The 24,657-nt window shown below is 43.5% G+C and overlaps 1 protein-coding gene across 1 annotated transcript in view; it reads right to left on the bottom strand.

Annotated features, from left to right (window-relative positions):
• ttn.2 (titin, tandem duplicate 2) overlaps positions 1-24,657 on the bottom strand; it is a 219,604-nt gene that overhangs the window by 21,727 nt on the left and 173,220 nt on the right. The window contains exons 211-225 of the mRNA XM_028024223.1: positions 7,497-24,590; positions 7,093-7,389; positions 6,349-6,936; positions 5,946-6,248; positions 5,558-5,854; positions 5,069-5,356; positions 4,679-4,978; positions 4,439-4,590; positions 4,168-4,318; positions 3,765-4,064; positions 1,852-3,618; positions 1,420-1,713; positions 1,039-1,326; positions 619-918; positions 172-506 (exon numbers count right to left, since the gene is read on the bottom strand). Coding sequence (XP_027880024.1) covers positions 172-506; positions 619-918; positions 1,039-1,326; positions 1,420-1,713; positions 1,852-3,618; positions 3,765-4,064; positions 4,168-4,318; positions 4,439-4,590; positions 4,679-4,978; positions 5,069-5,356; positions 5,558-5,854; positions 5,946-6,248; positions 6,349-6,936; positions 7,093-7,389; positions 7,497-24,590 — 22,754 coding nt within the window. The remainder of the gene's footprint in view (positions 1-171; positions 507-618; positions 919-1,038; positions 1,327-1,419; positions 1,714-1,851; positions 3,619-3,764; positions 4,065-4,167; positions 4,319-4,438; positions 4,591-4,678; positions 4,979-5,068; positions 5,357-5,557; positions 5,855-5,945; positions 6,249-6,348; positions 6,937-7,092; positions 7,390-7,496; positions 24,591-24,657) is intronic.

Below are 24,657 nucleotides of genomic sequence, written 5' to 3'. Positions count from 1 at the left end.
TTACAAATCAGTTTCCTTAAAGTAAAATTAATTCACTCAAACTGCTTTATTACAAAGCTATCCTTCACAGAATAGCTTTGTAATTTTTGTTAAAGATCAGCATTAAACTGAAACTGTATACCATTACAAGTAGAAGGTTTGGATGATGATACAGTTCTCAAACAGTCCTACCTTGATTACACTTGGGGCACTAGGAGCACTTGTTGGCTCTCTGCATTTGAAGAGCCTGGAGGTACTGCTGGCTGGTCCAATACCAGCTCCATTTTCAGCCATGACGCGGAACTCGTACTCATTGCCCTCGGTCAGGTGGGTGATACGGTGCCTTAGTTCTGTTATGGGTCTCTTGGAAGACACCCTTACCCAACGAAGGCTCTTCTTCTCTCTCCTTTCCAGAATGTAATGCTTGATCTCATTACCTCCATCTGATCTCGGCCTGGTCCAGCACATAGTGATGCTATCTCCAGTTATGTGAGTTGCATCTGGCGTACCAGGAGCATCTGGCACAGCTAAGGGGAAAGCACAGCAAAACTGTAAGTTGAAAAAATGCTTCTTTGGATCAGGTGGGAAATTTGGGGTTTTAGTTCTGGAAGTAGAAATAATCTTTCAAGGTTTACTTACTGTATTGCATGCGTGCAATAACTGCATCAGAATCCAGTGGTTTGCCGACCCCAAATTTGTTGACTGCAGAGATTCTGAACTGGTACTCATTTCCCTTGATGAGGTTGGTGACATTATATGAGCAAGCTTCACATTTGGATGTAACCAAAGCCCAGGAAATTCTGGATGTTTCCCGTTTTTCCACTACATAATGGGTGATCGCAGCACAGCCATCATTTTCTGGTGGGTTCCACCATACAGTGCACTTTTCAGCAGTTATGCCGGTAAAGCGGATGGGACCCTCAACAGGTCCAGGAGTATCTGTGTGGACACAGGGGTTCAGAGGCCTTAGTGTGAAAAATTATGTAATTTATTTTTAATTAACTCATTGGCCACTTTTAGAGATATGGTAGTGAAACAAAAATGTATTGGTTTACCAACCTTGCACTCTGACATTAACATCTGCTTTCCTAGAGCCAGAGCTATTTTTTGCTTCCACAGTATAAATTCCACGGTGGTTCCTGTCTGCATCACGGATAAACAGACTGCTGGTGCCAATGCCAGTGGTAATCTCAATGTCAATCATTGTTCGCTTATCAATTTCTTTGCCATCCTTGTACCACAAAACCTGAGGAACTGGGCGCCCAGTGATGGTACAATTGAGCTTAACATTTTCTCCAGCCTTCAGAGTGAGCACCTGGTCAGGGGACCACTCGATTTCAGGAGTAACTGATGACAAAAACATTAAAACCAAAATTAATGTCAGCTTATTTGTGATAAACAAGTAATTAAATGATCAATTTCTTAAGAAAAAACACATACTGCTCTCATCCTTGGTCATGATATATCCAGAAGAGTTAGATGGGGGGCTGACTGTACCGATAGCATTTCTTGCAATCACTCTGAACTCAAATCTGTCTCCAGGGGACAGACCAGTCACAGTGAACTGGGTATCACTTATATCAATAAAGTTGCATCGTAGCCATTTTCCTCTGCCTTGGCGCCTTTCTACATTGTAAGCCACAATTTTGCTTCCACCATCTCTCTTTGGAACTTCCCATTGCAGGGTGACTGAATCCCTTGTTGTATCAATGCAGACAGGAGTGCCAGGTGGGTCTGGGGAAAGTGAGAACAACCTCGTTAATGTGTAATATTTGGGTTTAATTTAATGGATATTGTTAATCCTTCTAAAAAACATTTTTCCAGTTAAATTGTCACATTCACAGTTTTTAAATGCAATTACATTAAACTTACCAACAGGGGATATGGCAAGAGCATGTTTGCTCTGCTCGCTGACAGGGCTTAGTCCAGCATTGTTTTCAGCATAAACTCTGAAAGAGTACTCCAGACCTTCCATGAGACCAATGATCCTGTACTCTTTGTTGGAAATGATTGTGGAATTGACCTTCTGCCATAAGAGGCTGTTCCTGTCCTTCTTCTCAACATGATAACCCACAATAGGAGAACCTCCATCAAAGCCTGGAGCATCCCACTTAATGGTCATACCATCACTGGTGACGTTGAAGGCAACTGGCTTTCCTGGTGGACCTGGAGGTTTATACTGGTGCTGAGCAATAACATGTGAGGAGCAGAGTGGTTCGCTGACTCCATACTTGTTCTCGGCACGGACTCTGAATTGGTATTGAGCTCCCTTGACTAGGTTAGGGATCTTGAAGCTGGTTCTTACAACACTTGAGCAGACCATTTTCCAGTTGGCCTGGGAGGTTTCACGTTTCTCCACGCTGTAGCATGTAATCTCACCACCGCCATCCTCCTTTGGCACATCCCAGGAAATGATGATACTTTGAGCCTTTATCTCATCAAAGCGAATAGGACCAACAGGAGCCGTAGGTGGTCCAAGAGTGATCACATTGATGTCAAAGTAGTTTTTGACCACTCTGTTGTCCAGAACTAAAGTGTACTGGCCAGCATTCTCCTTCTTGGCTCCTCTAACTGTGACTGCAGTCTTGTTGTCAGTGGTCCTAAATCGAATCTTCTCGCTCTCCTTTAGTGGAAGGTTATCCTTTAGCCAGCTGATTGCAGGTCTTGGTTTTCCCTTAAATGGTAGCTCAATGTGGATGTTTTGCCCAATACGAACAGCCAGCTCTCCATTTGGATAATCACTGAGACTGGCTTCTGGAGGAATAATAAAATCTATCACTGGGATTGAACCAATCAGAGAGAAATCACTTCTTCCTTTCTCGTTTTTGGCAAACACTTTGAAATCCATGATGGCATTTTCCCTGAGTCCAGTCACCTCACATGTACAACGTTTGCATGTTGAACCTAAACTCCAGTTGACTTCATCCTGGCTTCTCTTTTCAACAATGTACTCTGTGATGTGGCTGCCTCCATCATGGTCCGGTCGGGTCCACTGCAGTGTAACAGAGGTCTTTGTAGAGTCCAACATCACCAGGTTTTTAACAGCTCCAGGAGTCTCTGTTGCTCTGACAGCTTCAGTGGACTCACAGAAGTCACCCACACCAAACTCATTTTCAGCTGACACACGAAAGAAGTAAGCAATATCCTCTTCCAGGTCGGTCACCTTGTAAGATGTGTTGGGACATTCTGCACTGATCACCTGGTAGGCCTTCATGGTTGAGGCTTTCTTCTCAACAATGTAATTTGTGACAGGCGAGCCACCATCAACAAGAGGAGCCTCCCAGCTTAGGGTCAGCTTCCCTCTTGTCACGTTCTTGATTATTAGCTTCTGGCAGGATGATGGACTATCTAGAACCCTGAGGGAAACGGTGATTATCTTGGGTTCACCTACACCATTCTCTATTTCCAGCATGTACTTTCCACAGTCATCACGAGTGACCTTTGGAATAAGGAGTGTGGTGGATCTCTCAGTGCTCTTGATGGTGAAGCGGTTATCACCAGCCATGTTACGATCACCACGTCGCCAGGTGACATTGGGAGCTGGTCGTCCCTTCAATGGGATAAACACTTCAACATCGCGGCCGGCTTTAGCTGTGTATTGAGTTGTCATAGGAACATCTAAGTCCAAATCAGCCTCCTCTGTTAAACAAACAAAAAAAATAATAGTACTAATAAATAAAAGAAATTATAAATCATCAGGAAAAAAAGATGTCCACATTTCATGATGTTTTTAAAGCCAAAATCATTTTCAATATTTTTTTCTCAATTATAAATAAAATCCAAACCTAATATGTCTTTGGCTTGCACAGGCTGGTACATCTTGATGTCCTCTCCTTTGCCCTTGCTGTTCACAGCAGATACTCTGAAAAAGTAGTAAGTGGCAGGTTTCAAGTGGGACACCACATACTCGCAACCCTTAACCTGTGGGTTGGTGATAACCCATTCTTTCTCTCCTGCATTCATCTGTTCCAGCAAATAGTGTGTGATTTCACTGCCACCATCATAGACAGGCTTCTCCCAGCCAAGAGTGATGGAAGTCTTTGTGGAGTCGACCACACGGAGCTTTGTGGGTTCACCAGGCAGATCTAGGGAGGCCAAATAAGGTGAATATTTTTAGTAGCTGCATATAAACCCACTTTAGGTTATAAAGGTCAACATTCAGAAACAACATGAAATCTTCTGACATACCAATGGGGTCATAGGCCCTGTAAAGATCAGAGGCTTCAGAGTAGTTTCCTGCTCCAGCCTTGTTTACAGCACAAACTCTGAACTGGTACTCATTGTTTTCAGTTAAGTTGCTGACTTTCTGTCTGGTGTCTCTGATTGTTCCTTTCACCACCTGGAAAAAACAGTGGATAGTGTTATGTATAATAATAAAAATATCCATTGTAATTAATAGTTTATCTTCTTAAAGCATGAAATTAGTAAATATTAATCTACTAATTAGATTAGTACCAACCTTGAACCACTGAAGACTCTTCTTCTCTCTTTTCTCGAGGTAATAACCATCAATATCACTGCCTCCATCCAGTGCAGGTCTTTCCCAGATCACAGTCATTGTGGACTTGGTGATCATAGTAACCTTAGGCTTAGATGGTTCACTGGGAGGAACTGTATAAAATGAAAAAGCACAGCTCACATAAGTCTGTTTAGACTATTGTATTGTTTTAAATGAGTAAAATGTGCTGTGTTCTGTTACCAAACGGGTTCTTTGCAATAATGGGCTGAGACTCCAGGGGGTCTCCAATGCCATATTTGTTGACTCCACGGACTCTGAAGATGTACTCATTACCCTGGATGAGTCTGGGCACATTCACGATGCAGTCTACAAGTTTCTCAGACACAATAGACCACATGACTCTGCTGGTCTCTCTCTTCTCTACGATGTAATGAGTTACCATGGCACCGCCCTCATCGGCAGGTGGAGACCACATGATGGTAATGTTGTCAGCCATCACTTTCTTAAACTGAATTTCGCCAGCAGGAGGTCCTGGCTTGTCTGATAAAGGAACAAATATATACAAAAAAATTAGGTATACATTATGTCTTTCAATGCAAATATGTTGCAATAACATTATCATGTGAATACCTTGAATGAGCAGCCTGACAATAGCACATGAAGATCCCAGGGAGTTCTTCACTTTGACCTCATACGTCCCCGAGTTCAGACGAGTAGTGTCCCTCAGGAATATACCAGTGGACTCAAACGTGTGTTTGAAAGTGAGCTGAGCAGTAGGTTTGAGCTCTCGTCCATCCTTAAACCACTCAATTGTGGGGGTAGGTTTGGCTGTGATATTGAATTTAAGTTCCACGTCTGAGCCTGCGCTGTATTTGACCTCATTAAGGTACTCCTGGGGAATTTCAATTTCTGGGGCACCTGATAAAAACAAAGATGTTTTTGTTGAATTTCTGATGTAGCTAGGTATCATGCATAACAAGAGCACAGTGGCAATTTGTACAGATAATCATAAACTTTCTAGGGGAAAAAATACAAAAATACAGTAAAAATGGCCAATAGCTTATATTGTATTTAACTGAAACAACTATAAGTAAATTCAGGATCAAAAATAATTCCTACCATAGGTGTCCACACAAGTGGCTGGTCCAACTGTCATAGATGGGTTGCTTACTGAACCAACTGCATTCTTGGCCATGACCCTGAATTCATATGTTTCATTCTGGGTAAGTCCAGCCACAGTGAAATGTGTGTCCGTGATATTGGTGAGGTTAGCTTTGGACCACTTAGGACTAACACCTTTCCTCTTCTCAACAATGTAACCAGTAATAGGGGATCCACCATCATAGTTGGGTTTCTCCCAGGCAAGGCTGATAGAGTTTTTGGTGATGTCACTGATTCTTAGGTTGATGGGTGGCTCTGCAGATATGACCAGAAAAGATTAATTAACAGACTTTTTCACCATAATTTGATCATGTTTATCTTTAAAAATGTTTCACTTGGTACTCACCACAGGCATCTATAGCCAACACAGCATCTGAAGCCTTACTGAAAACACTGAGGCCAGCAGCATTCTCCGCTGCCACCTTAAATTCATAAATAAGTCCAGCATTAACGGTGGTGACCTTATAGTGTGTAGATCGGATCACCGTTTTGTTAACTAGCTGCCACATGATGCTGTTCCTATCTTTCATCTGGAGATGGTAGCCAAACACATGGCTGCCTCCATCTGACTTGGGCTCCTTCCAGGCTAATGCGATGCTCTCCCTGGTTACAGCAGTGACCTCTGGAGTTGATGGAGCATCTGGAATAGCTGGTAGATAAAAATCAAAGTTACAAGGTTTGTGCATGCTCATTATTAAACTTGAGTATTAAATGTTACATTTGGAATGAAAGCTAAATAAACCCCTTACTGTATGGAAGGCTGACTGTGACTGCTGGAGAGTCGATATGTTCACTAATTCCATATTTGTTCTCAGCCCTGATTCTGAACTGATACTCCAGCCCAGTGGTAAGTTTCATAACCTTTATGGTGCAACGAGCCACAGCAGATGAGACGTCAATCCAGTTTGCTGTAGTTGTTTCTCTCTTCTGGATGATATAGTTAGTGATGGGGCTGCCACCATCATATGCTGGTGGGAGCCACCTGAGACTTGCACTCTCTTCTGTGACATCAAACAGCTCTACAGGTCCAAGTGGAACACTTGGGCGATCCAGAACCACAATATTGACAAAGGACTTGGTGGTTCCACTGGAGTTGGAGGCAGTTATATCATAGCGTCCCGAGTCTCCAGCAATGCTTTCACGCAAGATGATTTTGATGCTGTCAGGAGTGACTTCAGAATTGAACCTCATTGTTGACTTAAGTACTACATTATCCTTGGAAAGAGTGACTTTGGGCAGGGGTCTGCCAGTCAGAGGAATCTCACACTTCAGAGTTGAACCAGCTCTAATGTACACAGTGTTGTGGGGGAAGTCCTTCATGTTGATTTCGGGAGATTCTGGGGAAACATGAAGATCACAGGTTTTACAATGTCTTTTGATTTTTGACTAGATTGTATCAGAACAAGTACAAGTATAGAAAACAAGTTAAACCCGAAATATTTTCTTCTGGATTACAATAGTGAATTTGAATATGTATATATTTTGTAACTTACCCAGCTGGTCTTTGACCATAACAGGGGTGAACATTTCCTTAACATCACTATATCCAGCAAGGTTCTCAGCTTTGACCCTGAAGTAGTATTCAGCTTTCTCCCTTAGGCCAGACACAGTAAAGTGGATAAACTTGGTGACACCACATTTAACCCACTTCTCCTGACCCTTCTCCAGTGCTTCAACCAGATATCCAGTAATTCTGCTGCCTCCATCATGTTCAGGTTTAGCCCATGCCAATGACACACTCTCCCTGGTGACATCAGTTACTCCAAGCTTTGGTGGTGGGCTTGGTTTTTCTGGAAAAAAGATCACATAATTTGTTTCACTGAAAAAGCTCTTATATTTTCTTGTGTGTAAATTTATTTTGTGTAAACTACAGATAACATAACATGAATGTTTATACCTGTGATCTTGGTTCCCTCTTTGGTCTCAGCTGGAACACCAACACCATAGTCATTCTCGCCTGTCACTCTGAAATAGTAAACTTCTCCTTCCTTTAGGTTTGACACCTTATAAGTCAGTCTGTGGCATGTATCAGTCAACCTAGTCCAACCCTTTTTGCTTGCCTCTCGGAAATCAACAAGATAATTCTTTACTGGTCCTCCTCCTTCATTCTCTGGAGTGTCCCAAGTTACAGTAGCAGATGCCTTAGTCACTTCCTTGACTTCCACATATGCAGGAGGTCCAGGTGAGTCAAGAACTCTAACATTGAGTGTCAGTGAGGAGGTTCCAGCAATGCTGGACAAAGTGACAGTGTATTTTCCAGAGTCATTGCGTGTTGCTTTCTCTAAGGTGATTGAGGTGAAGGTGTCTGTGGTGTCAATGACAGCACGTACTCTAAGATCAATATCAGGCTTTGTCCAACTAACAGTGGGAATAGGCTTGCCTCTGAAGGGTACTGTCATTGTAAATGAGCTGCCGTCTTTCACAATAAGAGTCTTCCTCATTTCATTGCTTATTTCAAAGACTGGCTCTTCTTCTTTTTCTTTAGCAGTCTGTTTGTCTGATTCAGGACTAGGCTCACTTGTTCCAATTTTATTAATGGATCTGACAACAAATACATATTCAGCTCCAGGAGTCAGTCCCACCACTGTAAACTCTGTATTCTTGGTGTTCTGGACTCCAACGAACCATTCATCATCTAATGACTTTCTGTATTCTACTCTGTAACCAGTTACAGATGCTCCACCATCAAACAGTGGTTTATTCCATGCTAGTGTTACTGTGGTCTTTGTTGAGTCAATGATCCTGGGCTTAGCAGGAGGTGAGGGGAGGAACTGTGGGTCTTCAGCCTTGGTGAGTGGGCAAGGGGTGCTAGGTGCACTAAGTCCAGCAGCATTCTCTGCAAACACTCTGTACTCATATTCACTTCCCTCACGAAGATTGGAAGCTTTGACTCTGAGGTCATAGACAGGCTTCTTATTGACACGGCACCAGCGGAGGCCAGTCTTCTCTCGCTTTTCAATTACATAGCCATTGATACTGCTGCCACCATCAGAAACTGGTCTTTCCCAACAGATTGTCATGGCCTCACTAGTGACTGAGGTGACCTGAACATTAGTGGGGGCTGCAGCTACAGTGAACGGATCCAACGCTTTTGCTGCCTCACTCTCCAGAGCCTCACCATCTCCATATTTGTTAACGCCTCTGACCCTGAAGATGTACTCATTTCCTTTGAGCAGCTTAGTAACTTTGCAGGTAGTTGCCTTCATGTCACCATAAACAAGAGTCCAAGCAAGGCGGCTTGTCTCACGTTTCTCCACTATATAGTGCATGATTTCAGCTCCACCATTCTCTTGAGGTGGACCCCATGTTATAGTGCACTTCTCTGCAGTAAGACCAGACACTGCTAAAGGTCCTGAAGCTGGTCCAGGCCTGTCCAGAACCTTACAGTTGATAGCTACAGACCTGGTTCCAGCTACATTGTGCAAAGTCAAGACATACTGTCCAGAATCCCTCCTGATAGCATCTCTGACAATCAGAGTAGTGGTAAAGTTTGTGGAAGTGATTTCACACCTGGCCTTGGCCTCAATATCTTTTCCATCTTTAGACCATGAAACCACAGGGATTGGACGACCTGTAATTTCAGCATCAATTCTAATTATCTCTCCAGCCTTAATGACAACTAATTGCCTGAATTTATCCTCTAAGATGATGGTTGGAGGGTCTACATCATCTTTGATGGTGACAGGACCAGTGCATTCTGAAGGGGCACTCAACATCTCTGCAGAATTCTTTGCAATAACATGGAAGTCATATTGTGCATCTTCTGTAAGACCTGTGACATCAAAGTAAGTCTCCTGTAGATTGGTGAAGTTACACTTTAGCCAGCGACCATTAGGGAGCTCTTTGCACTCCACTATGTATCCAACAATTTTCACTCCACCATCATATTCAGGTGGATCCCAGAAGAGAGAAACGGAGTTTCTGGTGATATTTGTGACTTTAAGGTTATGTGGAGATTCACATGGGTCCCTGGCTGCAACTGGTTCACAAGATTTAGTGCATGGACCAATGCCAGCAATATTCTCAGCATAGACTCTAAACTGGTATGACAGGCCTTCTTCGATGCCTGTCATCTTAAATTGGTTTTCAGTCAGCAGACCTCTACTGACTTTGGTCCACAAAATGCTGCTTTGGTCTTTGGATTCAACATGATAACCAATGACAGGGCTTCCACCATCATTGGCAGGTCTGCCCCAGACTACAAGCATGCCTGTCTTGGTGGCATGGGCAACATGAAGATTGGTTGGAGGGCCAGGAGGCTCAAATGGATATTGTGCAACAACAGGAGCAGAATCAATTGCTGGACTCTTGCCATAACGGTTCTCAGCTGCAATGCGGAATTGGTACTCTGTGCCCTGAGTGAGACGGGAAACCTTTATGGATGTCCTGGCTACTGTAGCTGAGACAATTTGCCATGTGGTAGAGGTAGTGTCTCTCTTCTCCACAACATAGTTGTTAATCTGGCATCCACCATCATAGGTTGGAGCATCCCAGGACAGAGAGATAAAGTCGGCACTCACCTCGTCCGCCCTAATGTTGCTGGGTGAACCTGGTTTATCCAGAATTATTACTGAAATTTCAGCTGTCTTTGTGCCAATTGAATTAGTCAAAGTGATCTCATATTTTCCAACATCATCTTTGGTGGCATCTTTGATTGTGATCTTTGATGAGGTCTTTGAATTCAGAACATTTACCCTAGTAGTTTGCTTTAGTGCACTGCCATCCTTCTTCCAGGATACCTCAGGTTGAGGTCTGCCTTTGAAAGGAACATCAATTTTCAAATCATCTCCTGCTTTTACAGTGTATGTATGGAAAAGCAAGTTGATGGTAGGTTCCATTGTGATGTCTTTTACTAACACAGGCATAGCCAGAGGTTTGGTATCACTCCTACCCTTATCATTCACAGCAGTTACTCTGAAGGAGTATTCCTCACCAGTAATAAGTCCTTCAATAGTAGCTTCTAGTGCCTTAGCGTCACTGCACACTGTCCATTTTTCATCTCCCTTAGGCTGCATCTCCACTATGTAGCTTGTAATTTTGCTGCCACCATCATGATCTGGTTTTTCCCATGAAAGGGTGACAGTGTGACGAGTCACATCAACCACAGTTATTTTACCAGGGGGCAAAGGTGCCTCTGAAACTTTGACTTGATCTGTTGTAGCTGACAGACCAACTCCTAGCTCATTTACAGCCAACACACGGAAAAAGTATCTAACTCCCTCTTGCAGGTCAGAAATAATGTATGAGTTCCTTACACAATTGGTGCTAACACTGGTGAAAGCCATTCGCTTCTGCTCTCTCTTCTCCACAATATAGTGTGATATCTTTGCTCCACCATCAATCAGAGGAGGCTCCCAGGAAAGAGAGACAGAATGTCTCTTTACATCCTTAACTTGTAGGTTTGTTGGAGCACTGGGTGAATCCAAAACTCTAACATTGATAAAAGCTGATTTAGAGCCACTAAGGTTCTCAAGGGTTAGTACATATTTGCCGGTGTCAAATCTGTCAACATTTTCAATCACAAGCATTGTGTATGAGCTTGTGACTTCAATCTGAGCACGCTCATTTAGAGTGCCATCAGCCTTTGACCACTTGACTTCAGGCTCAGGTTTTCCTCTGATAGTCACAAAAAGACGTAGTGTTGCAGTGGCACGAACATTGACCATCTTTCTCAGGTCAGCATCTAGTTCAATTTCAGGAGCCTGCAACTTCTCTGCCGCAATCACAGACCCTGGGAGGTCCACATGATCCCCTACTCCCTCACAGTTCATGGCACATATGCGGAAATTGTATTCTGCATTCTCCTTTAACTTCTTTACAGTATAGTGAGTGTCTTGGACACCAGTATGAGGTGTGCAAACAATCCATTCATCATCTAATGCCTCCTTCATTTCAACAACATATCCAGTAATATGTGCTCCACCATCATAGATAGGTCTTGACCAGGAAAGGGAGACTGTCGTGCTGGAATGGTCAGTGACTTTGGGGTTATTTGGAGGTCCTGGTGGATAAGTGGCATCACATGCTTTGATGTACTGTGTCGGTGTGCTAGGCTTTCCAACACCTGCGGCATTTTCAGCTGAGACCCGGAATTCATAGGAATGGCCCTCTGTGAGACCACCACACCTAAATCTCAAGTCAGTCAGTCTCTTCTTGTTGCACTTGGTCCACCTGACGCCATCCTTATCACGTTTTTCAAGTACATATCCTTCAATCTCAGCTCCTCCATTATTCTCTGGCCTCTCCCAAGTAAGCACAATGGAATCCCTAGTAATAGCACTTTCTTCAGGAGTGGATGGTGCACTGGGAGTGGTGAATGGATTACGGGCAACAACAGGCTCAGATTCTAAAGGTTCACCAACTCCATATTTATTCACAGCAGTAACTCTAAAGATGTATTCATTTCCAGGAAGCAGCTTTGTAATTTTGTAGCTGATTGCCTGGATATTTGGCTCAACCATGGTCCATGACAAACGACTGGTTTCCCTCTTTTCAATGATATAGTGAGAGATGCTAGCTCCACCATCATGTGAAGGATGGCTCCAGTGCAGATAACATTTTTCTGCTGTCACTCCTTTCACTTCTAATGGTCCATCTGGAGGACCAGGTCTGTCCAAAACCTTTACATTAACTGGGATCATTTTGACTCCACCCACATTAACAAGCTTGAGAACAAAGTGGCCACCATCAACTCGTATACAGTCTTTAACTGTCAGGATGGTGCGGGTAAGTGTGGTCTTGATTTCCATTCTTGCTGTAGCTTTGTCAATTTCCTTTCCATCCTTTAACCATGTGACCTCAGGCAGAGGCTTACCAGTGTAATCAGCATCAATGATAAATGTCTCATCAGCATGAACAACTGTGAGATCTTTGAACTTAGAATCCATGGTGGCATCTGGAGCCTCAATTTCATCTTTAGCTGTTATTTCTCCTGTGCTTTCAGATGGGCAACTAGAAATACCAGCAGCATTCCTAGCAATGATTCTAAACTCATAAACACGATCCTCAGTGAGCCCAGTGAGAGTGTATTGGGTATCAATGATGTTGGTGAAGCTTGCTTTCATCCAGCGTTTATCTGGGTGCTTCCTCCTCTCAATCAAATACCCAGTGATTGCACTGCCTCCATCGTACTGGGGTCTGGTCCATTGAAGTGTGATATGGTTTCTGGTGATTTCAATAGCCTCAGGAGTGCCTGGTGGGTCACATGGATCCCTGGCTACTGTGCTCTCTGAGACCTTGCTAGCTGGGCTGAGGCCAGCAATGTTCTCAGCATAAACTCTAAATTCATACTCTATACCCTCTTCCAATTCTGTGGTTTTAAATCGTGCATCTGGAATAAGAAGCTTGTTTAGTTTGGCCCATAAAAGGCTGTTCTTCTCCTTTCTCTCCAGGTGATAGCCTAGAATTGGACTACCCCCATTGTTGGTGGGGGGTTTCCATTCAACAACCATGTTCTCTTTGGTTGCAGATGTAATAACTGGTATTCCAGGGGCAGCAGGCTCACTGAATGGATACTTGGCAACCACAGCAGGAGAGACAATAGCTGAACTCTTTCCATATCTATTCTCAGCTGAGACTCTAAATTGATATTCAGTGCCAGTCTTCAAATTGCTGACTTTTATGGTTGTCCTGGCTATTGTAGCAGAAACAATTTGCCACACAGTAGTAGTGGTGTCTCTCTTCTCTACAATGTAGTTGTTGATCTGACAACCTCCAGTATACTCTGGTGGTTCCCAGGAGAGAGTAACAAAATTAGAACTCACTTCATCAATCTTCACAGGGCCTGTAGGAGGTCCAGGTTTGTCAAGAATGATAACAGTAATCTCCTCTGTAGCTGTTCCAATGCTGCTGGTTGCTGTAATAGTGTACTTGCCAGCATCTTCTTTACTGGCATCTTTGATTACCAACTTTGTAGATGATGGTGTGCTTGATACATTTATTCTAGTTGTCTCTTTAAGAAGTTGTCCTTCCTTTTTCCATTCAACCTTTGGAACAGGACGTCCAAGAACTGGAATCTCAATTTTCAGATCCTCGCCTTGTTGTAAGCTGTAGGTATTGAATCTCATCTTGAATCCAGGTTCAACAGTAACATCTTTAGCAGTAACTGCTGCAGCCAGAGGCCTTGGGTCACTCTTTCCTTTTTCATTGAAGGCTGATACTCTAAAAAGGTACTCATGTCCTGCACTTAGACCAGTAACAGTACCCTCACAGGTCTTAGTTGTGGCAGCCACAACCCATTCTTCTGATCCCATAGGCTGCATCTCAATGTAGTATCCAATGATCCTGCTGCCTCCATCATGGACTGGTTTCTCCCAGGAGAGTGAGGCTGTGGTTTTTGTGACTTCAGTCAAATTAACTTTACCCACAGATAAAGGTGGCTCAGATGTTTTAACAGATTCTTTTGTTTCAACTGGTTGTCCAACACCAAATTCATTTTCTGCTAAGACTCTAAAGTAATAAATCGTTCCCTCAGTAAGACCTGTGATACGGTAACTTGTCTTTGTACATTTATTGTCTACATTAGAGTACACCTTCCTGGTTGACTCACGCTTCTCAACCAAGTAATTCTTTATTCTTGAGCCACCATCAATTACAGGGGGTTCCCAAGTCAAAGTGACACTCTCCCTCTTTATGTCTTTAACTTTAAGATTTAATGGAGCCCCTGGAGTGTCCAGAACTTTAACAGAGACAAAAGCTGATTTGCTACCAGCACTGTTTGCTACATTGAGGATGTATTTTCCAGCATCATATTTATCACAAATGTCAATAGAGAGCTGTGTGAAATGTTCAGCAGTCTCAATCTGTGCTTTACTGGGCAGTTCACCATCCTCTTTAGCCCAGCTTACGTCAGGAGTGGGACGGCCCTTAAAAGGCACACAGATTCTCATTGAGCCTCCTGCACGAACAACTATTCCCTTCCTGAGCTCTGAATCCAAAATCATCTCTGGGGGGTCAATTTTATCTACAGGGATTACAACTCCCAGAATTTTGGTGGGCTCACCAACACCAATTTTATTCATAGCACAGACACGCACCTTGTATTCTTGATGTTCTATCAGGTTTTTGATGGTAAACTTGGTAAGATTCACTCCAGTGGGTGGTGTGCAAATAGTCCATTCCTCTTCTTCTGCCTTGGTTATTTCAACAGCATATCCTTGAATTTCACAACCCCCATCATATATAGGCCTGTGCCAAGCTAAGCTGATGGAATCTTTTGTTGTGTCAACTACGTGGGCATTAGTGGGAATACCTGGTTCAAAAGTAGGGTCACAGGCTTTGAGATAAGGTGTAGGTGGGCTTGGCTGGCCCACTCCAGCTGCATTTTCAGCAGATACCCTGAACTCATAATCATGGTCCTCAGTGAGACCTGTTACTCTAAAACGCAAATCAGTCACTCTACGTTTATTGCACTTGGTCCATCTCACTCCAGCTCTGTCTCTCTTTTCAATAATGTAACCAGCAATGTCACTTCCTCCTGTAGACTGTGGGCGGTTCCAGCAAACAGTCATTGAATCCCTAGTAATGTTAGTGATTTCTAGTTCACGAGGTGAACCAGGAGGAACAAATGGATTTCTCATGATAACTGGCTCAGATTCCAGAGGTTCCCCTACTCCATACTTGTTGACAGCCAAAACTCTGAAGATGTACTCATTGCCTTTCAATAGTTTGGTAACCTTGAACATTGTAGCTCCACAATCACTGGAGACCACAGTCCAAGCCAAGCGGCTAGTTTCTCTCTTTTGAATAATGTAGTGAGAAATGCTTGCTCCTCCGTCATGCCTGGGTGGCAGCCATGACAGTGAGCATTTCTCCTCAGTAACATTACTGACTGTAAGGGGTCCCTCGGATGGGCCTGGTCTATCAAGAACCTTCACAGTGAACGGGACCGTCTTAGTTCCTGCAACATTTGTCAGAACCAAAGTGTACTGTCCGCCATCCACTCTGATGGAGTCCTTTACTACAAGTAATGCTTTAAAATCAGTGTTTTTAATTTCAGCTCTTGCTGAGTTTTCAACTTCAACACTTCCTTTGAACCACTGGGCTGTTGGGATGGGCTTTCCTTCTACACTAGCCTCCAGACTGAAAGTCTCTCCAGCATTAAGGACAATTGTCTGATTGTATATAGGATCAGTTTCACACTTGGGTGGCTCAACTTCATCCTTAGCTGTTATGGATCCTGTGCTCTCAGAGGGCTTGCTGACAGCACCAGCGGCATTCCTTGCAATCACTCTGAAGTCATATTTACTGTCTTCTGTAAGGCCAGTAACTGTAAATTCATTTTCAATAATGTTTGTGAAACTAGCTTTCATCCATTTTCCCTCTGGAAGGTCACGTTTCTCCATTAAATAGCCAGTTACAATGCTTCCACCATCATATTGAGGGGGTGTCCATCTCAGCATCACCGAGTGTCTGGTTACAATTACAGCCTCTGGACGGCCAGGAGGATCACATGGGTCACGGGCTACATAAACTTCTGAGACTTTGCTGCATTTTCCAATGCCAACTATATTCTCAGCATATACTCTATACTCATACTCAATGCCTTCCTCAAGAGGAGTAGACTTGAATTTACAATCTTGAATGAGCATTTTGTTGATCTTTGTCCACAGGATACTATTTTTCTCTTTCCTCTCCAAATGATAACCCAAAATGGCACTGCCTCCATCAGATGGAGGTTTATGCCACTCGACCACCATGTAGTCTTTAGTGTATGAGGAAACAAATGGTGTTCCTGATGGTCCAGGTTCTTGGAATGGATATTGTGCTACAACAGGCACTGAATCAATTGCGTAACTCTTTCCATATCTGTTTTCAGCAAAGATTCTAAACTGGTATTCACCACCAGTCTTGAGATTGGCAACCTTTAAAGTTGTTCTAGCCACAGTGGCAGACACAACAACCCAATTGGTTGTAGTTGTGTCTCTCTTTTCCACTACATAGTTGGAGATTGGACAGCCACCTGTGTATGAGGGAGGTTCCCAATTAAGAGTGACACTTTCAGCACTAACATCATCAATTTTGATTGGACCTGTTGGTGGTCCTGGTTTATCCAGGGTGATAACTTCAATAGTGGCATCCTTGGAACACAAGGCATTAGCAATAGTGACAGTGTACATACCACCATCCTCTCTGGTGGCATCCTTTATGGTTAGAGTGGTGTGATGTGCTGAGTCACTGACATTCACTCTGGTGGTCTGCTTAAGTGCCACTCCATCCTTAGTCCAGCTTATGGTTGGTTTTGGATGACCAGCAACTGGAACCTCTATCTTGAGGTCATTTCCCACCTGAACACTGTAGGAACTTGATTTGGGTCTCACAGAAGGTTCAATGATTAGGTCCTTGGCTACAACTGATTGAGCCAGTTGTCTTGGGTCACTTTTACCTTTCTCATTTACAGCAACAACTCTGAACTGATATTCCTCTCCCTTGAGAAGGTTGCTCACTACTGTCTCAAGCCCTTTTACACTAGCACACACAGTCCATGCCTCACTGTCCTTAGGAGCCATTTCAATTTCATAATAACTGATCCTACTACCACCATCATGTTCAGATTTCTCCCACCTTAGAGTAACAGTACTGTGAGTGACGTCAAGAACACTAACCTTACCGGGTGGCTGAGGCTTCTCAGATATTTTAATTGGCTCCATAGTTTTAGCTTGGAGACCCACACCATATTCATTCTCAGCCAAGACCCTAAAGAAGAAGATTCCACCCTCTGGAAGAGGTTCAACTTTCCATGACATCTTGTTACATGTTGTAATGGTAGTATAAACCTTTCTTGTGCTTTCACGCTTCTCAACAATATAATGCTTAATCTTTGAACCACCATCCAGAAGTGGAGGTTCCCATGAAAGAGTGACAGAGTTCTTAGTAATCTCTTTAACTGTTAAGTTAGTTGGTGGACTAGGAGAATCCAGGACTCTGACACTGATGAACACTGATTTAACTCCACTGGCATTCTCTGCAGTCAGTGTGTATTTGCCACTGTCAAATCGGTCAACATTCTCAATGGTAAGTGAAGCATAGCTTCCTGTGTTGTCAATTTGGGCAGTCTCTTTAATCTCACCTTCAACCTTTCCCCATTTCAGCTCGGGAGCTGGCCGCCCTTTCACGGGTACAAACAACCTGAGTGTGCAAGCTGATCTGATGTTGATCATTTTTCTCATATCAGCATCTAATTCAAGGTCAGGAGCCTCAAGCTTCTCTTCAAGAAGTATTTTACCAGGCACATCAGCATGTTCACCAACACCAATTTTGTTGATTCCACAAACTCTAAACTGGTACTCATGCTTTTCCAGAAGCTTTTTCACTGTGAATTTAGTGTCTGTTATTCCAGTGGGTGGAGTGCACATAAACCACTCATCAGCTGCTACATCATTTGCTTCAACAATGTAAGCCTTGATCTCACTTCCACCATCATATATGGGCTTACCCCATGTAAGAGATACAGTAGACCTAGAGGTGTCTACTACCTTGGGGTTGTTGGGTGGGCCTGGTTTGAAAACAGGATCCAATGCTTTGTAGTACACTGTTGGTGTGCTAGGTGTACCAATTCCAGCAGCATTCTCAGCAGCTACTCTGAATTCATAGCTATGGTTTTCTATGAGTCCTGTTACTCTGAAACGCAACTCTGTCACACTGCGCTTGTTGCACCTTGTCCATCTCACACCATCCTTATCACGTTTCTCAATGACATACCCCTGAATGGAATTCCCACCATCATTATTTGGTCTCTCCCAGGTTACCACCATAGAGTCCTTAGTAATTGAAGAAACATCTACGTCAGTTGGTGGACTTGGTGCGACAAATGGATTTTTGGCAATCATCGACTCAGATTCCAAAGGCTCACCAATACCATATTTGTTGACAGGGATCACTCTGAAGATGTATTCATTACCAGGAAGAAGTTTGGTGATTTTTAGATTTAGGGTCTGAACCTTTTGCTCAACTACAGTCCATACCAGCCTGCTGGTTTCCCTTCTCTCAACAATATAATGGGAGATATCACTACCTCCATCTTGCAAGGGAGGTTTCCAGGAAATTGAACATTTCTCACTGGTGACACCATAAATAGAGATAGGGCCCTCTGGTGGACCTGGTCTGTCCAATACCTTGACATTAATGTTAATAACTTTTTCTCCACCAACATTCTTTACCAGCAATGTGTACTGTCCTCCATCAACACGAATAACTTCCTTAACAATTAGACAAGCTGAAAAATCGGTATTATGGATTTCTAAACGAGCTGCTTCTGTAATCTCAGTACCTTCTTTCAGCCAGTGTACAGTGGGCACTGGCTTACCATAAATAGCAGCCTCAAGTTTAAATGTCTCTCCGGCATTTACAACCACAACCTGGGAGTATTTAGCTTCCAGGTCAATTTTTGGTGGATCAATCTCATCCTTGGCAGTGATGGATCCAGAAGAATCAGATGGCTGGCTAAAGACACCGGCTGCATTTTTGGCAATGACACGGAAATCATAGGTTTGATCCTCAGTAAGTCCTGTGACAACAAATTCAGTTTCAATAATGTTGGCAAAACTGGCCTTCATCCAACGCCCACTTGCCTCTTTTTTCTCAACAACATAACCAGTGATTTTGATGCCACCATCAAATTCAGGCTTGGTCCATCTCAGTGTCACTTGGCTTCTTGTTACAATGACAGCCTCTGGTTTTCCGGGTCTGTCACAAGGATCCCTGGCTACTTGGATTTCACTCACCTTGCTAGGTTTGCTGAGGCCAACGATATTCTCAGCATACACTCTAAACTCGTATTCAATGCCCTCTTCAAGTCCAACCACTTTAAATCTGGTTTCTGGGATTATCTGCTTGTTTTGTTTCACCCAGAGAATGCTGTTTCTCTCTTTAAGTTCTAAGTGGTAGCCCAGAATTTTGCTTCCACCGTCATTGCTGGGATTCTCCCACACAACAGTCATGGTCTCTTTGGTGGCTGACTTTACCACAACAGATCGTGGTGAACTGGGCACCTCAAATGGATACTGCGCAACAATGCTATCAGAAATTAGAAAAGATGACTTGCCATATCTATTTTCTGCAGCAATTCGAAATTGATACTCTGAACCAGTCTTCAGACGAGCCGCTTTGATGGTTGTTCTAGCTACAGTAGCAGACACAATCTGCCAGTTTGTAGTTGAGGTATCTCTCTTCTCTACAATGTAATTGTTGATTGAGCAACCTCCATCATATTGTGGTGGATCCCAAGACAAGACAACACTGTCTGCTGTGACATCATCCAGCTTGATCGGGCCAGTTGGAGGACCAGGTTTGTCCAAGACAACAACACTGATATCTGTTGTAGCCTCCCCAGCAGTATTGTTAAGTTTTATAGTATATTTGCCCACATCGTCTCTGCAAGCCTCCTTAATGATAAGAAGGAGGTTTTTGTCTGTGGCCTCAGCATTAACTCTTGTTGTTTCTTTGAGAATGACATCATCCTTCAGCCAAGTTGCAGTAGCCTTAGGACAGGCAACATATGGTACATCAATCTTAAGATCATCTCCTGCCAGTACACTGAATGTGCTGAAAATCAGTTTGAAAGCTGGTGGTATTACTAAATCTTTAGCCACCACAGGTACATTGAGAGGCCGGGCGTCACTAACACCCTTTTCATTGAATGCAGAGATTCGGAACGTATACTCCTCTCCATATGTGAGTCCAGTTACTTGGGCCTCGTTTGTCTTTACCACCATCACTTGTGTCCATTTTTCACTTCCTTTACATTGCATCTCAACATTATAGCCTGTAATTCTGCTTCCTCCATCATGGTCTGGTTTTTCCCAAGTTAGTGTGACACTTCTTCCGGTAACTTCAAGGAGAGATACTTTGCCAGGTGGCAGAGGCTTTTCTGATACCTTAATTGGTTCAATGGTTTCAACTGGGAGACCAATACCGAATTCGTTTTCAGCAACTATTCTAAAAAAGTACAATTTTCCTTCTTCCAGGTCTCCCACTTTCCAACTAGACTTATGGCAGCTGGCACATACGGTTGAGTAGGCTTTCCTGGTTGACTCGCGCTTCTCCACAATGTAGCTGCGGACTCTGGAGCCCCCATCTATGAGAGGTGCATCCCAAACCAGGGAAACTGAATCTCTTGTGACCTCCTTAACAATGAGATTCTGAGGTGGTCCAGGAGTATCTAGTACTCTAACATTAACAAAAGCTGTTTTACTTCCTGAGGCATTCTCTACTGTCACCAAATATTTACCTCCATCAAACCTGTCAACATTGTCTATCTGAAGAGTTGTGAATGATGGGGTAATGTCAATGTTAGCCTTGTCCAGGGATTCTCCATGCTCTCTTGACCATTTTACTTCTGGTGCTGGCCTTCCCTTGATGGGGACAAAAAGTCTGAGTGTGCTACAGGCTCTGATGGAAACAACTTTACGGAGCTCAGCTCCAAGTTCAATTTCAGGCGAAATTAATCTGTCTTCGGCCTTAGGGGTTCCAGGTACAGCAGCAGGTTCTCCCACCCCTTCAGAATTTGTTGCACAGATGTTGATTTTATACTCCTGGTTTTCTTTCAGACTAGTAATGGTAAAAGATGTGGCTGTCCATCCTTTCTTAGGAGTATGAATTGTCCACTCATCCTCCTCAGGCAGGCAAGTCTCCACAATGTAACCAGTGATTTCAGAACCACCATCATAAACAGGTTTATTCCAGGCGATAGTAATGGATGATTTAGAGGTGTCAAGCACTCTTGGGTTTCCTGGAGGTCCAGGCTGAAAGATTGTGTCAACAGCCTTGTAGAATGGACTAGAAGAGCTGGGCTTACTGAGACCAGCATTATTTTCAGCAAAAACTCTAAATTCATACTCGTGACCTTGTGTGAGACCAGAGACCTTGAATCGCAAATCTGTCACAGTCCTCTTGTTACATTTCACCCAACGTAGACCTGTCTTATCCCTTCTTTCAATTATGTATGTATTAATTCTACTGCCTCCATCATGTTCAGGACGCTCCCAGCAGACAACCATTGAGTCTTTGGTGATAGTTGTGACCTCAGGCTGCGTTGGTGGGTCACTGGGACCATATGGGTTGACACAAGTCACAGGCTCTGATTCAAGGGGTTCACCTATGCCATACTTATTGACAGCCATTACTCTGAAAATATACTCATTTCCTTTAAGAAGCTTTGTGACCTTAAACCTGTTTGCTTGAAGGTCTGTGGCTACATTTGTCCATGCCAACCTGCTGGTCTCACGCCTCTGTATGATGAAGTATTCAATTTTGGCACCACCATCATGTGTTGGATGCAGCCAGTTAAGCACACATTTTTCTGCAGCAACGTCCGTAACTGAAAGGGAATCTGGTGGTCCAGGTCTGTCGAGTACTTTAACATTAAAAGTGAACTTTGCAAATCCACCAGGATTGCTTGCAGTCAGGGTAAAAGCACCACCGTCTCTCCTTAGAGAATCTTTGCTGATTAAGGTTGTGTGGAAGTCAGATGTCTTAATTTCTATTTTAGCTGTGTCCTCCAGCTCCTTTCCTTCCTTGGTCCATACTAGAGAAGGAATTGGCCTGCCGGTTACACTGGCTTCCAACTTGAATGGTTCTCCTGCCATTACTACAACATTACTGCTATATGATGCATCAATATCAAGCCTGGGTTCTTCAATGTCATCTCTGCATGTGATGGCTTCTGATGGCTGTGATGGAGCACTAACAGCACCAGCTGAGTTTCGAGCAAGCACACGGAACTCATAGGTTGCCTCTTCAGTCAGACCACTGACTGTGAACATGGTTTCTAGAATGTTGTTGAAATTTGCTTTAAGCCAGCGTCCATTAGGCATCTCCTTCCTCTCCACTGTGTATCCCGTAATAGAAAATCCTCCGTCACCTTCTGGTTTGGTCCATGACAATGTCACCTCATGTCTGGTGATATTCAATGCCACAGGCCTACCTGGTGAGTCAACTGGGTCCAAAGCATATGTAGCCTCACAGGGTTTGCTAGGTTTGCTGAGACCAGCCATGTTTTCAGCAATGACACGGTGTTCATATGCAATGCCATCAACAAGGCCTGATGATTTAAAGATGTTTCCAATAACAAGAGCTTTGCTGATCCTCTGCCACAGGATACTGTTTTTCTCTTTTCTGTCCACATGATACCCAAGAATAGGACTGCCTCCATCAGAAGATGGCTCATTCCAACTAAGAGTCATTGAATCTTTGTTGAAAGCTGTAACTACAGGAATGCCAGGCTGGCCTGGCACATCAAATGGATAGGCAGCAAACACTGGTTCAGACAGAACACATGGTCCAACGCCATATCTGTTCTGAGCCTTGATACGGAACTGATACTGGGTTCCAGTATTAAGTCGTGCTGCCTTGAATGTGGTGCGAATAACTGTAGCTGCCAACTCCACCCATGAAGTACCTGTAGTCTCACGCATCTCAACAATATAATTGTTTATAGGAACACCTCCATCATTCTCTGGTGGTTCCCAGGACATAATAACATAATCACAAGACACCTCTTCCAGCTTGACAGGACCAGTAGGAGGACCTGGAATGTCATGGACCAGGACTGTGATGGTTTCTGTCAGTGTGCCCAGGATATTCTTTCCAGTCATGGAATACTGGCCTTCATCAGTTCTTTTGATCTCACTGATGTTTAGGATTGTTGATGTTGCTGTGGTTTCAGTGTTGATTCTTTGTGTTTCCTTAAGAGCCATGTCTCCTTTCTTCCATGACACAACAGGCCTGGGTTTTCCCAACACTGGAATCTCCACCTTAACACGGTCCCCTGCTTTGGCAATTACAGTTTTCTGGTAGACTCCTCTCAGGTCAAAAGATGGAGCAGACGTTTGCTCTTTAATCACAGCTGGCCGGCTCTCACGAGGATCACTCCTGCCTGATGCATTGACAGCCATTATACGGAAGATGTATTCAGCACCCTCAATCAGATCTGTCACAGTATAATCTAGAGCCTTAATGGTGGTTATGTGGACCCATTGATCAGTGTCTTTCTTTTGAGCCTCAATGACATAACCTGTAATCAAGCTACCGCCATCATGAAGAGGCTTGGTCCATGCAAGACTTGCGCTGTCATTGGTCAAATCAGTAACATACAAGTTATCTGGTGCAGAGGGGGCTTGAGATACTCTTATGGGCTCAGGGGTTTCAGCAGGTTCACCTACACCAAGGTCATTTTCAGCAGAAACACGGAAGTAGTAGTAAGCTCCCTCCTCAAGGTCTTGAAATTTAAAAGAACACTTTTGCCATGTGGTGCTAAGCACTGTATAAGCCTTCTTTGTAGCATCTCTCTTTTCAATGATGTAGTTATGAATCTTGGACCCTCCATCAATAATAGGGATTTCCCACTGGAGAGTTATGCTGTTTTTAGTGATCTCTCTTGGTTTAAGGTTGACTGGAGGTCCAGGTGTGTCCAGAACTTTCACGTTGACAAAGCCTGACTTCTTACCAGCAACATTCTCCAAAGAGAGATGGTATTTTCCTGCGTCGTACCTAGTGCAGTCAGGAATAACCAGTAGAGTGTAGGACTCTGTTGTATCAATGTGTGCACGTGCTTTCAGGTTGGTATTTTCTTTGCTCCAAGTGACTTCAGGAACAGGACGGCCCTTGATAGGAACAAATAGACGAATTGAAGCACGGCATCTGACAACCAGAGTTTTCCTGAGCTCTGCATCCAACTCAAAGTCTGGTATCGTTTCCTGGTAAACTAGTTCAGTCACTTTCTCGACCTCTGCAGGCTCACCGACTCCCTCAGAGTTTACAGCACTAACTCTGAAGTGGTATTTGCCTCCTTTTTGAAGTTTACCAATGACATATTCAGTAACTTTAACTGGATATTGTGTCTCTGTCTCCCAGTCATCATGACCCTCCTTTTTATACTCAACAATGTAACCTTCTACTTCAAGACCACCATCATAATGAGGACGGCCCCAAGCAAAGGCTGCTGTAGTTTTTGTGGTTTCTGTAATTCTAGGGTTGGATGGAGGACCAGGTGGATCTGAAAAAAAAAGTAAAAAAAGAGGTTAAAGTTAATGAAAGCATTTTCAGAAGGAAGTTATATAAAT

Source organism: Xiphophorus couchianus, chromosome 7 (genome assembly GCF_001444195.1).
Source record: "Xiphophorus couchianus chromosome 7, X_couchianus-1.0, whole genome shotgun sequence".
Lineage (NCBI taxonomy): Eukaryota > Metazoa > Chordata > Actinopteri > Cyprinodontiformes > Poeciliidae > Xiphophorus > Xiphophorus couchianus.
Note: the sequence above shows the minus strand (reverse complement) of the source record. Positions and strands in the feature narration are given on the sequence as shown.